General features: G+C 37.0%; 1 long non-coding RNA gene, 1 pseudogene and 2 gene segments (V, D, J or C); 1 reads left to right on the forward strand and 3 right to left on the reverse strand.

The window, feature by feature from the left end:
* LOC116051942 lies at nucleotides 1-4,514 on the reverse strand. The segment is given in 2 exon segments: nucleotides 1-328; nucleotides 4,412-4,514. Coding segments are annotated over 2 exon segments (357 nt in total).
* The window catches only part of LOC118494203, a 24,498-nt gene continuing 9,924 nt past the window's right edge, over nucleotides 4,072-18,645 (forward strand). The window contains exons 1-2 of the long non-coding RNA XR_004896280.1: nucleotides 4,072-4,147; nucleotides 7,608-7,611. This is a non-coding gene — a long non-coding RNA (uncharacterized LOC118494203). The remainder of the gene's footprint in view (nucleotides 4,148-7,607; nucleotides 7,612-18,645) is intronic.
* Nucleotides 13,957-14,524, reverse strand: LOC116051867. The segment is given in 2 exon segments: nucleotides 13,957-14,319; nucleotides 14,410-14,524. Coding segments are annotated over 2 exon segments (366 nt in total).
* LOC118494197 overlaps nucleotides 18,264-18,645 on the reverse strand; it is a 546-nt pseudogene continuing 164 nt past the window's right edge.

Genomic DNA, 18,645 nt, shown 5'->3' on the forward strand with positions numbered 1-18,645 from the left:
AGCTGCTCAACCAACTCCAGTCACTGTGGGTCTCGAGCACAATAATAAACAGCAGAATCTTCAGTCTTCAGACTGTTCATCTGCAGATACAGCTGCTGTCTGCTGTTTTCTCTGGAGACGGTAAACCGGCCTTGAACTGACTGAGAGTAGTATTTGCTTCCACCAGCATCAGCAGCAATCCATTCCAGTCCTTTTCCAGGAGCCTGTCTGACCCAGTGCATCCAGTAGCTACTAAGTGTGAATCCAGATGTTGTACAGGTCAATCTGTGGGATTCTCCAGGTCTTTTAATCGCTGGTTCAGATTCTGTCAGAGTCTGACCATCAACACCTGTCAAACCAAAAACGATACGCATGTCATGTATTACCTTGGTACAAAGATCAGAGAAAATCTTCATGTGAAATATGTTAGTAATACAAATGGGAATGTGTGAGAATCAGTGAAAATCTTTACCTGCCCAGCAGATAGTTAAAAGCAGCAGTCCTGTCCTATAGTCCATCATGTTAAACTGTGTGTCCACTGTTCTCTGTCCTCCTCTCTGCAGTCAGATAAGTAGAGGTGGAAGATATCTGAGTTTGCATTGACTCCTCCTTTTTTGGCTTTCTCCTAACTGTATTTTGTGTTTTCACAAATCATCTCACCGTATCTCTTACCATTTTGACTTTGTTTCACATTTTTAACCTATTACCTAATCCTTTATTTGTATTTATTTTGACTGTAAGTCACTTTGTAACATTTAAATGTGTTTATTTACTCTCACGTTTTTCCAATGCAAAGTCCAACTAATGGAATAATGATACTGTTCATAGATAAAAGTTATTAATAATATTTTCATTCAAAAAATTGCTTTCAGTTCATGTAGTAGGTAAATCACCTTGTTGGCTTGAGATAGGTTAACAACATCTCATAACTCCTAAAGTTATTTTTGATCAAATTGCTGTTTTTCATGTGAATAAATCTTATGTACAATATTATTAGACCAAATATTGATTTTTAAACTAGTAAAATTCAGAGCACTGAATTCGACTTTAGAAGAAAATTCAGCTGCATTTCTACATAATCACTTAAATAAGGTAAATTAATGTTAAACGATTTCTAAAGTTCTCATTCAGTCTGTCATGTTGATGATGATAAGCATCATTACCATTATGGTTGTCATCATTATTTATGATATTATTTACCTTAAGGTGGCAATTACAATGTATATAAGCACTGACCCTAAATGGTTATATGTAGTTGTGTAGGTATATATGTATGTAAGTATGTATGTCTGTGTGTATGTATGTATGTAGGTATGTATGTACGTAGGTAGATGTAGGCATGTTTTGATTTTTTTTTCTTTTTTTTTTTTTCTTTCTGTATAATTTCTTTTATCTTTTTCATCTTGTCGATTTTATTCCCTTGAAAATGAGTTTGTTATGTTAAAAATGTGACAAGGGGGGACTTTATATAAGCTAAAGTTTCCGACCCTACCCTTTGGTTACGACCAATAAATTTATTCATTCATTCATTCATATAAATATTACATTCACATATCATCTTCATAATTTGGCTTCATCAGCCCAGTAAGAATGCTATAGGATTTTGTACAGCTGCTCAACCAACTCCAGTCACTGTGGCTCTCGAGCACAATAATAAACAGCAGAATCTTCAGTCTTCAGACTGTTCATCTGCAGATACAGCTGCTGTCTGCTGTTGTCTCTGGAGATGGTAAACCGGCCCTGAACTGACTGAGAGTAGTAGATGCTAGCACTGTCATATCTGATAGTAGCAACCCACTCCAGTCCTTTTCCAGGAACCTGTCTGATCCAGGCCATCCAAGAGCTACCAAAGTTAAACCCAGAGGCAGTACAGGTCAATCTGTGAGATTCTCCAGGTCTTTTAACCGCTGGTTCAGATTCTGTCAGAGTCTGACCATCAACACCTGTCAAATAAAGAAAAAAATCAGTTGCTTTTAATTTTGGTAATGTTTTAAAGACAACTTCAAATCGAGATCAGTGAAAATCTTCACCTGCCCAGCAGATAGTTAAAAGCAGCAGTCCTGTCCTATAGTCCATCATGTTAAACTGTGTGTCCACTGTTCTCTGTCCTCCTCTCTGCAGTCAGATAAGTAGAGGTGGAAGATATCTGAGTTTTGCATTGACTCCTCCTTTTTTGACTTTCTCCTAACTGTATTTTGTGTTTTCACAAATCATCTCACTGTATCTCTAACCATTTTGACTTTGTTTCACATTTTTAACCTGATGTTACTAATCCTTTTTTTCTTTACTTTAAGTCACTTTGTAACATTTGAATGTGTTTATTTACTCTCAGGTTTGTCCAATGCAATGTAACAATTATGGAATAATGTAATATGTATAATATAAATTGCTTTCAGTTTATGTAGTAGGTAAATCACCTTGTCGGCTTGAGATAAGTAAACAACATTCCATGTCTCCTAAAGTTATTTTTGACAAAATTGCTTTTTTTCATGTGAATAAATCTTATGTACAATATTATTAGACCAAACATCGATTTTTAAACTAGTAAAATTCAGGGCAAAAAATTCAACTTCTGACGAAAATTCAGCTGTATTTATTTTTAATTACTTAAATAAGGTTAATGTTAAACACTTTAAAAAAGTGTAATTCAGTCTGTCTTGTGGGAGTACAGACAATGATGTATCAGTGACTGAAACCTCCAAGTATTTAAACTAGGGCTGTCAACATTAACGCCATAATAAAGAGTTAACTCAAACGCTTTTAACACCACTAGTTGTTGTTGATGTAGGATTAATGCACGCACGTTTTGTGATTTGGGCCTCGGGACGCTCTTTACTTTTAGGAAACCAGGAAGTGATGCACAGTAATGTTGTGGGTGGCTAGCAGAAACAACCCTTGAGCAGAAATGAATAAAGAAAAGAGTTTTGAATGGCAAGTTCAGTTTCAAAGCCCTTCCAGATGGTTCTCTTGACAAGACTAGGAGTAGTGGTGGAATTGTGGAAATTGGTTCTCTGACAAACACATTTTAGATTGTTACTGTAACAGTGAGCTGGTGTTGAAACCATTAGTGGTCTGAGGGCTCTTCCTCTGGTGGCTTCATGTTACAAGTGTTCAGGCTCTAAGGGGTTTTTGTTCAGGTCTACTGATGGTTTGTGTTACTGTGGCTCTCTGGCACAGTAATACACAGCAGTGTCTTCAGGCTGCACATTCTGTCCATTTAGAGTCACTGACTTGCTGGAAGTCTCTAAATCGATACTGAACTTGTTCTTCAGTGAATCTTTGTAGTTTGTGGATGCAACACCACCATGTACAATCACTCCAGTCCTTTCCCTGCATGCTGTCTGATCCAAGCTGTGTAGTAGCTTCTACCTGCATTTATTTTTTCATATATTTGCTTACTGAATGTATTTGCTGCAAATATAAATACATTGACAGCAGCCATAATCATGTGAATAGTAATATATTTTGCAGCTTTTAATAAAAGACTTTTAATGGTTTCAGTGTTTGCAGATGTTTAAAGAAACAGACATACAGAGAAACTTGGAGTCTTTTAGAGGAAAACAGCTGCTCAGGAACTGAAACGTGGCAAAAAACTAAATCCTTTAACAAAGATGAAAACTATTGTAGTTCATCCATTTACAAGTTACTCTTCTGTAATAAACAACATATTTTACCTTCATATGTGTGTAGTTATGTCAGAAATAAAATCATATATCAAATATCATGCAGCATGATTTCTACTTTATTCTTTATTGTGTTTTTGTGTGTTTAATGTTGAGTAATAATATTTCTCAGGAAAGCAGGACATTATATAATGAAGAGACAAAGGGTAATTTGTTATCTAAAAATTATATTTAATGTAAAATTTAGGGGAAAAAAACTTAGAAAGAAGTAGTAATATTAAAAATATAATGTATAAAATATATGATATAAATATTACATTCACATATCATCTTCATAATTTGGCTTCATCAGCCCAGTAAGAATACTGCAGGATTTTGTACAGCTGCTCAACCAACTCCAGTCACTGTGGGTCTCGAGCACAATAATAAACAGCAGAATCTTCAGTCTTCAGACTCTTCATCTGCAGATACAGCTGCTCTCTGCTGTTGTCTCTGGAGATGGTAAACCGGCCCTGAACTGACTGAGAGTAGTAGATGCTAGCACTGTCATATCTGATATAAGCAACCCACTCCAGTCCTTTTCCAGGAGCCTGTCTGATCCAGGCCATCCAGGAGCTACTAAATGTGAATCCAGATGTTGTACAGGTCAATCTGTGGGATTCTCCAGGTCTTTTAACAGCTGGCTCTGATTCTGTCAGAGTCTGACCCTCAACACCTGTCAAGATATATATAAAAAAAAAAAAATTACATGAATTTAGTTGTTACACAATTCAGAACAATGTTTAACATAGATGAGTGAAAATCTTCACCTGCCCAGCAGAGAGTTAAAAGCAGCAGTCCTGTCCTATAGTCCATCATGTTAAACTGTGTGTCCACTGTTCTCTGTCCTCCTCTCTGCACTCAGATAAGTAGAGGTGAAGATATCTGAGTTTTGCATTGACTCCTCCTCACAGGGAGGAAACATCTGGACTGGAGATATTTAATGAAACTGAGTCAGAGTCAACCCTCCAAGTCAGCTGTTTTGACCTTTGTCTGACATGTTTTAATTTGTGCAAAATGTTTCAGTATTAACACCACAACCACGTGTATTCTAATAATATACAAATGACATCTGACACATTGACACACTTTATACACTCACCTAAAGGATTATTAGGAACACCCTACTAATCCCGTGTTTGACCCCCTTTCGCCTTAAGAACTGCCTTAATTCTTCGTGGCATTGATTCAACAAGGTGCTGGAAGCATTCTTTAGAAATATTGGCCCATATTGATAGGATAGCATCTTGCAGTTGATGGAGATTTGTGGGATGCACATCCAGGGCACGAAGCTCCCGTTCCACCACATCCCAAAGATGTTCTATTGGTTGAGATCTGGTGACTGTGGGGGCCATTTTAGTACAGTGAACTCATTGTCATGTTCAAGAAACCAATTTGAAATGATTCGAGCTTTGTGACATGGTGCATTATCCTGCTGGAAGTAGCCATCAGAGGATGGGTACATGGTGGTCATAAATGGATGGACATGGTCAGAAACAATGCTCAGATAGGCTGTGGCATTTAAACGTCGCCCAATTGGTACTAAGGGGCCTACAATGTGCCAAGAAAACATTCCCCACACCATTACACCACCACCACCACCAGCCTGCCCAGTGGTAACAAGGCATGACGGATTCATGTTCTCATTCTGTTTACGCCAAATTCTGACTCTATCATCTGAATGTCTCAACAGAAATCGAGACTCCTGAGACCAGGCAACACTTTTACAGTCTTCAACTGTCCAATTTTGGTGAGCTTGTGCAAACTGTAGCCTCATTTTCCTATTTTTAGTGAAGACGAGTGGTACCCGGTGGGGTCTTCTGCTGGTGTAGCCCATCCACCTCAAGGTTGTTTGTGTTGTGGCTTCACAAATGCTTTGCTGCATACCTTGGTTGTAACGAGTGGTTATTTGAGACAAAGTTGATCTTCTATCAGCTGAAATCACTCTGCCCATTCTCCTCTGACCTTTAGCATCAACAAGGAGTTTTCGCCCAGAGGACTGCCGCATACTGGATGTTTTTCCTTTTTCAGACCATTCTTTGTAAACCCTAGAAATGGTTGTGCGTGAAAATCCCAGTAACTGAGCAGATTGTGAAATACTCAAACCAACCCGTCTGGCACTAACAACCATGCCATGCTCAAAGTTGCTTAGATCACCTTTCTTTCTTTCTTTCCCATTCTGACATTCAGTTTGGAGTTCAGAGGATTGTCTAGACCTGGACGACACCCCTAAATGCATTGAAGCAGCTGCCATGTGATTGGTTGATTAGATAATTGCATTAACGAGAAATCTTACAGGTGTTCCTAATAATCCTTTAGGTGAGTGTATATAAGGGTTATTAAAAAGTGTTAAATTACAATTAATCTTGTTACCAAGTCTCTGTTTCTCCTTAGTCATTTTGAGAACAATAGGCAGCACATGGAGTATTTACAATCATATACAATTTCATTCGAATCAACATCTACTGTAGCTTTTTTGCAACCTCCATAAGCCTCCGAGAGCCTGAGTGAGGGAACAATCACCTGTATGACTCGCCGTTAGAATAATTCAGATCCACTCTGAGATATACTTTCAAGGATTTATTGTTCGTTTGAAAGTCGGAAAAAACATTAATAAACAAAATCCAATTGCCTAAAAAATAATGCAAAAAGGTGAACGTAGATGTGGAGAAACTTGCGGTCAACAGAAAATGCAAAAACCCAAGCTCACCCCCTCCCTAGCCTCCGCCATGCAGGTGTCCAGGTGTATAAATAGACTGTTTATTGTGAGACCAACCCCCATGACGTCCTACGTTACGTAAACCATAAACAAACATAATATACATGGCTCCTATATCTACTATCATTTTTGACAATTACGTTATTGTCATTTCACCATGTAATACTATTATTACATTATGGTTAGTACTTGACTTTGGCAGTTTAGTATTACAGTAGATAATGCTTTGAAAATTGAAGAAACTCTGTCTAATACTCTAAGTGATGTAACATCATGAACTGAATAAATATTTACTCATCAGTTTAAAGTAAAATATAAAATATGTAGAAATATAATGTAGATATATGAAAGTGCTTTGTAAGGGGTGTGGGGGGTGGGGGGGGGAGACTCAGATGCTTAAGATCACATTGCTGTTTGTTGTCTGTGGAGGTTTTTGTGCAGCTGCTCCACTGTCTTTAGTCGCTTTGTCTTTTACTTTTATATATATTTGATTCAGTAAAACTTTTACCAAAAATACCACATTACATTAGTTTAGTATAGTCAGTTCAGTTTATTAATTTCAGTCATTTCTATTTTAAAACAAACTATGTTACTTAACCATTATTTCGAACTCTTTCTCCTCTCCAGTCCCTGGGTCTGAACCAGAGCTGAACCAAAGTGCTGCTTTATATAGGGCCTACAGCAATCACACTCAGGTGTGCTGATTGTGGGAGATATCTGTGTCATAGGTGATGGTAGATTTTCTAGTTGAAAATTAAGAAAAAAAAGTAAGATGAGTGGAAAATGATTTGTTCAAGAGTCTGTTATTTGTTTATTGTAGAAACTAGCAGTGAAATTCTAAATGTGTAAAAGGTAACATAATTGAGAGATAATTAAAGCAATTAAGAGTTGGTTGGTCTAGTGCGAGGGGCTTAACATATATAAGCCTCTGGCCAACTAAGCATGGGGGTTCAGTCTGAAGGTGGCTACACACCAGACAGGTGATGTGAAACCTTGCTAGTGAAAACCTTGTGTAAAAAGATTTATTTTTTTTGTTTAACCACTTTTTTGTAAATAAAAGCACCTTCATGTTTTGCAACTCAAGCCATCGTGTTAGCGACTTTTTTGTCCACGCTCTCTTTAACACCACTCCAGAGCTTCTCCTGGTCTCTGCCGTATCCAGTGAATATAGTAGCTTGTCATGCTATAACCAGATATGATACATGACATCTTCACTGTCTCTCCAGGACTTTTCACCTCAGAGGGAGACTGGTCCAGTTTGATCTCACTCCAAACTCCTGTAAGGAAAGAAATTGTGATAATCATCCATCACAGAGGTTAAATATTAGACTAGAGTGTCTTCAGTGTGTTAAAGCAGAAAGTACTCTTACCATAAAAAGTAACTATAAAAAATAAACTCAATGCAATCATTTTTTTTTCCCATTCCGTAATAAACACTGTAATCCAGTATTTTCTGATCTGAATATTTCTAAGTTTTCTAAAGTGTCCCAGTTGTTCTGTCATAAATGTTCTAAGAGCTGTTGATGGTGTTATTATAAGGAAGGAAGAGTTTGCATGGACCTCCCTCTTCAGGTTTAAAAAGGGAACATGGAAAGCAGATGCACTTTAACATCAGTAGCTTTCTACAAGAGTAGGAAAACTAAAAAATACCAAATACCTGTTAACTATTTCTGCTATGAAATACTACAGGGACAGACAAGATGTATTTTTCTGACAGTATATTGAACTGAGAAATATTTCTTAAATTCAGGTACAGTATGGTGTATAATTAATATCCACGGTAATACAACATGTATTGAATAATAATGTGAATAAAAAGATGCAAACATTCATCAACACCAATTACAATCCAGCTGAATCAATTACAAGATTAACTCAAACCACCATCTGCATTAAGAGGAAGTTTTTCAAATGCTTTCTAAGAAACAGCTGCATTAAAAACATCTGTCTGCTCTGTTTTCTAGTGTGTCCAACATCAATATAAACCTAAATATAAAACTATAAATTAAACTTCTCTAGCACCAATAATCACATTAAAAAGTTAAAAAGAATCTTCTGACTAATAATATATTGTTTAAATGTGACTTACCTGTTACTGTGACTTCAGCCCCAGTAGTCGAAAGCATCACAGTGCTGCATCTCCACTCACTGCTGGAACAAAAACCTGACATACCAAAAATAATGTGTGAAAACCTCATAACGTGACTAAAGAACACATACATCGTGATCAGTATTATCCCCTGATGTCATCCTGGGAGCATGTGTTTTATGCTGATTCTTAATCAGTTCTTAAAGTTAAGATTTACTGCAAGATGACAGTTATGTCTGTGCACCAACTCTGACTTTAATATACTAATTTGAATATGAATCTGCTCATTACAAATGATAAACATAGTAGTTACTTCATATTTCAGTAGGAAATATTCAGTCTGAGTTTTTTTTTTCATCACAAGAATGGGAGAGCGTTAGATTATTGCTCTCAGGTTTTTGTATGGCTCTATATCTTAGTGCCCAACCCATCACTGTGATAAACCCTAATACAAAAACCAAACACTGTTTCCTGCACTGGAGGGAAGGTAATATTCTAATCAACATAACTATATTTAAGGTTGTAAATTGGTTAAATTGCATTTTGCATTAAACATATTTTTTTTCTTCAGTTTATCAAAGATTTAAATTCAATTTTGTTTTGTTTTATTTATCATTGATATACCATGACATGACTCATGTATGTATTTGAATTTTTTTAACGTAAAAAAATACCATTTAATATATTGATAGAACACCATGCCAATAACGGTTGGCCAACATCCTTTTATTCAGACCATAATATTGGATAAAACTGTTCATGAAAATGTGTTGAACTGTGGCACTGAATAATCTATAATAGTTTCTGTTTAGTGCAAGTTGTGACAAAAGCATAGTGTGGGGAAATGCATCAAATACTGTGAATTATGGGGTATTTAAACTTGCACTTTCTATCAGTGACTGTCACAGTGACATCTACAGTGGTTTGTGTACAGCTCTGTGGCTTCCTGTATCACTGTGGCCTTCGAGCACAATAATAAACAGCAGAGTCTTCAGTCTTCAGGCTGTTCATCTGCAGATACACCTGGTCCACGTTGTTATCTCTGGATATAGTGAAGCGATTCTGGACTGACGTTGAATAAGCTTTAGTGCTTCCACTTGGAGCAGAAATGTAGGCAACCCATTCCAGTGCTTTTCCTTCAGCTTGTCTGATCCAAGCGATATGAGCGCTATCATCTGATATTCCTGCATATGTACAGGTCAGTTTGTGGGATTCTCCAGGGCGCTTTACCACTGGTTCAGACTCAGTCAGAGTCTGACTGCAAACACCTGGAGAGAAAAGCAGTTTGATCAGAACAGAGCCAAACATACCAAGATATATATACATATTTTTACAACTAAATTAGCCTCAAAAAAAAGGTGGTAAAAGTCTTCACCTGCCCAGCAGAGAGTTAAAAGCAGCAGTCCTGTCCTATAGTCCATCATGTTCAACTGTGTGTCCACTGTTCTCTGTCCTCCTCTCTGCACTCAGATAAGTAGAGGTGGAAGATATCTGAGTTTTGCATTAACTCCTCCTTTTTGATTGAACAGTGTCCTGTGTTCAATCTTTCCTCAAAACATATTTTCATGTTACGGCTTTCCCCTTAACATATTTTGTTTTATTCTTACAGTAAGAATACTCTTACTGTATCTTAGAATTCAGATTCTATTTACATTTTTAACATAATGTCATTATTATCCATGTTTTACTGTAAGTCACTCAACATTTGAACACATTTATTTACTTGGCAGATGTTTTTTGTTAAATGCAACAAATAATTACAAATAATGTAATAGTGTTACTGTTTATATATATAATTATCAAGATAATAATCATTAGGAAAATGGGTTTTCGTTTATTAAATCACCTTGTATGCTTGGTTTGAGATCGACAAACATTATCTTATGTCTCCTTTTTTTAAAATTTGAAATTTTGAGTCCTGATAATAAGAACAGGGTTTTATGCATTTGTTCCAGGAAAACTCTGACATCCAACACGTTTCAGTTGTGTGCATTTAACAATGTTAATGTAAACATCTAATTCAGTTTTTGTTGTGGGAGAAGAGACAATGATCCGTGATTAAAACCCCAAAGTATTTAAACTCCAGCAAGAGTGCAGGCTGTGAGCTGGTGTTGAAACCATTAGTGGTCTGAGGGCTCCTCCTCTGATGGCTTCATGTTACAAGTGTTCAGGCTCTGAGGGGTTTTTGTTCAGGTCTTCAGGTGGTTCAGGTGTTACTGTGGCTCTCTGGCACAGTAATACACAGCAGTGTCTTCAGGCTGCACATGCTGTGCATTTAGAGTCACTGTCTTGCTGGAAGTCTCTAAGTCGATACTGAACTTGTTATTCAGGGAATCTTTGTAGTATGTTGTATATCCAGCAGCTCCTCTTACAATCCACTCCAGTCCTTTTCCTGCAGGCTGTCTGATCCAAGTTGTGTAGTAGTTACTAAGAGAATAAGAGACCTGACAGGTGATGGTCAGACGTTGACCTGGCTGCACAGTCACAGAGGCTGGCTGGGTCAACTGTTCACACTTCACACCTGTGGAGGAGAACATGTTGAGTATTGAATCAGTGTAATAGCAGTGAACAGTGTGCTGTGATCATACTGTCAGTGTCTCTGCCTCAGTGAGACTCACAGGATCCAGCAGCCAGCAGCAGCAGCAGAGCTACAGAGAACATGGTTGCTATTGAAGGTGATCTGATGGGAGCTTCTCTTCTTCTGCTGCAACTGACAGCATGAGATCAAGTCTTTATAGCAGACTGTGAGGAAGTTCACTTTGCACAGAGAAGGACAATGACAGGTTATAAAAGAAGGATGGACTGTCCTGTCACAAGTAAAGCTTTAAATTGTGATATGAAATATAGTTTTGACAAATGAAAGAAAATGTAGTTATACTAGTTAACTTAAAATAAACTTAAATTCCATTTGTTTTTAATCACAAATTGTCTAACACAAGTCAAACATGTCAGACAAATAGATTTATATTTACAACAGAATCAACAGATTAACACAATAGTTATTGTCTGCTTCAACTATATATGGGGGTTCTGCAATAAAACATGTCTGAATGGAGCAGTTTTATTGAGACTATTTCTCTGAATGTGTTGATGATGTTGAACTGAAGCTTATTATGTGAATGAGAAAAGAAGAAAGCAAAGATTTGTCTTCAGGCTGCACATTCTGTCCATTTAGAGTCACTGTGTTGCTGGAAGTCTCTAAGTTGATACTGAACTTGTTCTTCAGGGAATCTTTGTAGTATGAATCTCCAGTATCTTTCATTCCAATCTACTCCAGTCCTTTCCCTGCAGGCTGTCTGATCCAAGCTGTGTAGTAGCCAAGAGAATAAGAGACCTGACAGGTGATGGTCAGACGTTGACCTGGCTGCACAGTCACAGAGGCTGGCTGGGTCAGCTGTTCACACTTCACATCTGTTAAAAAAGAAAATGTTTTGTAACAAATGATCAAGTTATAATGCAAAAGAAGAATTGTTGACTTTAACAAATCCAGAGAGACTCACATCCAGCTGCCAACAGCAGCAGCAGAGCTACAGAGAACATGGTTTATGTTGAAACGGACGTGCTGTGAACTCCACTGACAGCCTGATGTGATGTTTTTATAGCTGAGAAACAAGGAAGGTCACTGATTTTGCATAAAATCAAACATATGAAGCATCAATGTTGGTCTAACTGGAGTCAATAGAAGAGTTTGTTCAGTGTAATTATATCTGCAGAGAGAAAATATGCCTGGAATTTTTGATTTCTTCATATCTAGGTACAGATAACTTTATTGCATTAAAATGTCAATATTCTATTCACTTATTTACTAGACTTTCATTTGTGTTAATACACAACAATAATTCCTTAATGACTATATTACTATTCTATCTTCAAACATGAATCATATTTTTTATATAAAATAGGTACCAAACATCAATTTTTAAACTATTAAAATTCAGAGCACAAAATTCAACTTTTGAAGAAAATTCAGCTGCATTTCTACATAATCACTTAAATAATGTAAATTAATATTAAATGATTTCTAAAAGTCTAATTCAGTCTGTCTTGTGGGAGTACAGACAATGATGTATCAGTGATTGAAACCTCCAAGTATTTAAACTAGGGCTGTCAAAATTAACTCCATAATAAAGAGTTAACGCAAACGCTTTTAACACCACTAGTTGTTTCTGATGTAGGATTAATGTACGCGCGTTTTGTGATTTGGGCCTCGGGACGCTCTTTAGTTTTGGGAAACCAGGAAGTGATGCACAGTAATGTTGTGGGTGGCTAGCAGAAACAACCCTTGAGCAGAAATGGATAAAGAAAAGAGTTTTGAATGGCAAGTTCAGTTTCAAAGCCTTTCCAGATGGTTCTCTTGACAAGACTAGGAGTAGTGGTGGAATTGTGGAAATTGGTTCTCTGACAAACACATTTTAGATTGTTACAGTAACAGTGAGCTGGTGTTGAAACCATTAGTGGTCTGAGGGCTCCTCCTCTGGTGGCTTCATGTTACAAGTGTTCAGGCTCTGAGGGGTTTTTGTTCAGGTCTACTGATGAGTCACTGGGAGAGTCTTAATTCGATACTGAACTTGTTCTTCAGTGAATCTTTGTAGTTTGGTGGATGCAACACCACCATGTACAATCACTCCAGTCCTTTCCCTGCATGCTGTCTGATCCAAGCTGTGTAGTAGCTGCTACCTGCATTTATTTTTATATTTGCTTACTGACTGTATTTGCTGCAAACGTAAATACATTGACAGCAGCCAGAATCATGTGAATAGTAATTTATTTTGAAGGTTTTAATAAAAGACTTTTAATGGTTTCAGTGTTTGCAGATGTTTAAAGAAACAGACATACAGAGAAACTTGGAGCCTTTTAGAGGAAAACAGCTGCTCAGGAACTGAAACGTGACAAAATGCAAAAAACTAAATCATTTAACAAAGAACTATTGTAGTTCATCCATTTACAAGTTACTCTTCTGTAATAAAAAAAACATTTTACCTTCATATGTGTGTGGTTATGTCAGAAATAAAATCGTATATCAAATATCATGCAGCATGATTTTTACTTGTTTTTATTCAGAATTATTCAAAGCCAGTCATACAACAATCATACTCAAATGTCTGTGTTGTCTCATTTTGAATGACTTGACCTGAGAACATTAGTCATGTGAGACAGTGCAGAGTTTATCAGCCCAGGGAGGATGAGGAAAGACAAGAAATGTTTCTTACTGCAGGAGTTGAAGTAGTTTAATTTAAGCAACCAGATTGTTGTGATGTTTTTGGCACTTTTACCAACAAGTGATCTTTATTGTGTTTTTGTGTGTTTAATGTTGAGTAATAATATTTCTCAGGAAAGCAGGACGTTATATAATGATGTGACAAAGGGTAATTTATTATCTAAAAGTTATATTTAATGTAAACCTTAGGGTAAAAAAACAGTAGTAATATTAAAAATATAATGTATAAAATATATGGTATAAATATTACATTCATATATCATCTTTATTATGTGGCATCATCAGCCCAGTAAGAATACTGTAGGATTTTTGTACAGCTGCTCAACCAACTCCAGTCACTGTGGGTCTCGAGCACAATAATAAACAGCAGAATCTTCAGTCTTCAGACTGTTCATCTGCAGATACACCTGCTGTCTGCTGTTGTCTCTGGAGATGGTAAACCGGCCTTGAACTGACTGAGAGTAGAGCTTGCTGCTACCACTACCACTATCAATTCTGGAAACCCATTCTAATCCTTTTCCAGGAGCCTGTCTGATCCAATGCATATAGTAGCTACTGAATGTGAATCCAGATGTTGTACAGGTCAATCTGTGGGAATCCCCAGGCATTTTCATCACTGGTTCAGATTGTGTCAGAGTCTGACCATCGACACCTGTTAAAAGAAAATAAACATGCAAACAATATAAAAGACATATATTATCATAACATATAACATTAAAATAATATTCGTGAAAATCTTCACCTGTCCAGCAGATAGTTAAAAGCAGCAGTCCTGTCCTATAGTCCATCATGTTAAACTGTGTGTCCACTGTTCTCTGTCCTCCTCTCTGCACTCAGATAAGTAGAGGTGGAAGATATCTGAGATTTACATTGACTCCTCCTCTTAGGGAGGATACCACTAGATTAGGCTTGGCATTCAGTTTTTGTTTTGTGAAAATGTAATGTAAATGAGCCCTGTGATTGATTGGCGACCTGTCCACGATGTACGCCGGCTCTCGCCCCAATGTCACCTGGGATTGGCTCCAGCTGCCTATGACCCCCAAAAATAAGAGGGTATAGTTGATGGATGAATTAAAAGTGAATCGTTTTCAAGTCAAAACAATACATTTTTCTCTGACATGTTTCATTTAAATTTGTCTTAATATATCTTTTATCAAGATCCCAGCGATGTTCTTGTCAGAGAAGCAGAAATCATGTCAATATATATCAGCAACTGACAGGGGGTGATTGAATGCTCTAAACAGCTAATGTTTGGTTTTTATCAGGCAATTCTGATAAGGTAGAGCAGAATTGTACTTTTTGTTGTACAGTAGTACAGTAGTACAGAGTACAGGCACAATACAGATACAAATTATTTAGGTCAATATTTGTACACCAGATCATTATAAACTACATTATAAACAGGCATTATAAAAAATATTGGATCTTCTCTATTGGGTCATACTGGATTGCATTATATTAAAGAGATGAGCCCAATAAACTGGTAACTATCTGTTGCAGTTTTAAAGTGTTAATATTTCAACACAATCTGAAGACTTTGCTCCTTCTTCAAAACATGAGAAGTGGTAGCATTGATTTAAAGTAGCAACAGCCTCACAATAATTGGATAATGAATGATTATATCAAATGAGTAAATTGTCGTTGATTCTTAATAATCTATTTTAATAGTATGTTTATGCAGTATGTTGAATACACCCATAATACCAACTCACCCAAAGCTTCTGCAGCTTCTTTCACTTTTAAAAATAAAACAAAATCTAAAGCAACACAGTAAATATTTGCAGACAATGTGTATATAATATATTTAATTTGTCTAAAATATAAACACATGTATATGCTGCTGATTAGAAAACCAGAAGTGATATATGACATCTTCACTGTCTCTCCAGGTCTTTTCACCTGAGAGGGAGACTGGTCCAGTTTGATCTCACTCCAAACTCCTGTAAGGAAAGAAATGATCATCATCCATCACACTTGAAAATATTAAGCATTTAAAAAACAAATTGCTTTACTTTGTAACTGCAAAAATGATTTTCTCACCATTAATAGCAACTACAAAAAAATAAACCCCAGACAATCATATTTCCCATCAAACTCTGCAATGAACTGATGTCTGATCAAAGTCTTTCCGATATGTATGAAACTGTCAGTTGTTCTGCCTCAAATGATTCTACAGCTGCTGTTGGTGTGTTTATAAAGAAGGAAGAGTTTGCATAGACCTCCCTCTACAGGTTTAAAAGGGAACATCATAGATGTACTTTACCTGCTGCTTGATGTGTGATTATGGAAACAAGGTACGTTACTGTAAACATCCTGCATACAATACATAAAAAATATATAAATTATACATACTGGCAGAGCTTTACACTGCAAGTATTCACTCACATTTGCCCCTAAAAATAAATGTGTGATCCAGAGATATCATTTACGAGCAGTGTGCGAGTAACTATTATGACCTACTGTGATCTTTTTTTCGTCTCACTGCTCATTGTTCAAAAAAAGTCCCACAATTCCACAAGCCGCAATGTCCAATCACAGAAGTGTTTTTTTCTGATGGCACTTTCGGCGCGAGTGAGAGAATAATGAAGTAGGCTGGTGAGTGTTTTCAAAAGTGGGTTCTGGGGACCCACAGGGGTTCTTGAGGGTGTTTAAGGGGGTCCCCAGCAAAAAGGGGATTCATTTATTTTTACTATATTTTCATCCAAGTACAGACAATGACAGACGTTCATACACAATGACAGAATGTATAACTATTTGTGTCATGGGTTTAAATGCTTTCTGTAGTAAAACATCAAAGAGAAGATCAGATGGGGGATCTGGGAACAAAATCTTATCAAATGGGGGTCAGTGGTCTAATTTGTGTCAGTGTAGGGGTCCTTGATGTGAAACAGTTTGGGAACCACTGCAATAAGCCATAAGTTAATGTTATACATGCAGACGTCACTAAAACTGAAGCCCATTCATTTTATTTGGATTGAGTGAAGAAAAAAAACGGAACATGTTTTTAAATAAACTTAAATAAAACCTAAGAAATACAAAAACCCTACATTCTTGTTTTTAAGGTGTTCCAACATTTCAGCTGTTTAATGTGTCAAAAACTCTGTTACTTGAACATTTTTCACGCATGCTCCTAATTTTTTTTCATATTCCACTGCATGCAACAGAAAATTGTCTTTTCGCAGTGTACATCTTTTCAAAGCATTAGTCCCCAGAAAAAGAGGAATATATCTTTAAAATTATGTATTTATTTATCATGACATCCTCCTCTCCTCAGATTCTGGTCTTTTAAAAAAACATGATGGACTCTTTAGAAGAGGTAATTATCTTTGCTTGATTTTCTGTGCAAAAGTCGCCAGACGACACCAGATTCTGAACACAGCCATACTAAGAAATACAGAGAGAGTTTACTGGAGCTGATAGTGTTAGTTAGCTTTGTATCAACTCATTTTGGCAACGGCTTGAATGTGACGGACGTTCACTAATATAAAAAAGTTACGCACCAAAGCTTTAACATGCTTATTTCAGACAACAATTCTCCAGAAAAAAAGTATTTATGTTTACTAATGATTTTAGTACTGACTACTTAGTCTATACCCTCGACTTTCTGCTTCCGGGATTGCTCCGTTGCCGTCGACGGATTTCACTCATTTAGGCCAGATATCCGTTGCCTTGGGATTTCCTTTTGTTGCCATTTTAAACTCCGGTCAATTTATGAGGACTATGGTTAACCTTTTCTCAAATCTCTGCAAGATAAATCCAGACAGCTAACTAGACTATCTGTCCAATCTTGTCTTCTGTTGTAGGACTAAAACAACTTTAGAACGTACCAGCAAAACAAGTTCCAGGCCGAGACTATTTTGCAGAGGCACCATTGCTCCATACAGCGCTAGGACCGCCCATGACTTTTGTGATTGGTTTAAAGAAATGCCAATAAACCAGAGCAGAGATGTTTTTCTCCTATCTGTGTTTTCCATAATGCTGTGTGGACTAGCCAGACCCTCCTCCACAGCGCTGCGGTGGAGGAAGGTCTGGCAAAGTGAGACTACTGACTACTACAGTAATGTAAACTTGATTTGTCTACTGCATCAACTTACCGCTCTGTGCTAATACAACTTGACCTGTTAAGTTTCACCTTGTGTAAAAACTTAAGGCAACAGGTTTCCACACAAATTTCTAGTAAAGTCAACTAATTCGGAATAACAGTGTACACCCCTCTGAAGTCCGTAACAGACTTTAAGAACTCAGCTGCTCGTGATTTAAATAGTTTTCTCTTTGCTCACAAATCCTCTATATGACCAGGCCCTCTCTTAGCTCACCAACCTTCTTCATCTCCACACTCATTCCCACAGTTGACTGATTCTGATAATAAGTGTGTGTTGTTGTTTTTTCAGTAATGATGAAACTGACTTAATAAATATTTATGTATTATTAGATGATAAGCACTGAAGCTAAGTTGTCAACAAACATTTTTTTCATGTGGGAAAACAATACATTAAAATAACAGTGACTATAACCTCCAAATATTTAACTATAACATATTAATAAATATAATATTTCTTTGGATATAGCCATAAACATTTGTACTGCAGGATTTTTGTACAGCTGCTCAACCAACTCCAGTCACTGTGGGTCTCGAGCACAATAATAAACAGCAGAATCTTCAGTCTTCAGACTGTTCATCTGCAGATACAGCTGCTCTCTGCTGTCGTCTCTGGAGATGGTAAACCGGCCTTGAACTGACTGAGAGTAGTAGATGTAGTACTGTCATAGCTACTCGCAACCCACTCCAGTCCTTTTCCAGGAGCCTGTCTGATCCAGGCCATCCAGTAGCTACTGAATGACAATCCAGATGTTGTACAGGTCAATCTGTGGGATTCTCCAGGTCTTTTAACTGCTGGTTCTGATTCCGTCAGAGTCTGACCATCAACACCTGTCAAATAAAGAAAATAATCAGTTGCTTTTAATTTTGGTAATGTTT

The sequence above is a fragment of the Sander lucioperca genome, chromosome 21, assembly GCF_008315115.2.
Source record: "Sander lucioperca isolate FBNREF2018 chromosome 21, SLUC_FBN_1.2, whole genome shotgun sequence".
NCBI lineage: Eukaryota > Metazoa > Chordata > Actinopteri > Perciformes > Percidae > Sander > Sander lucioperca.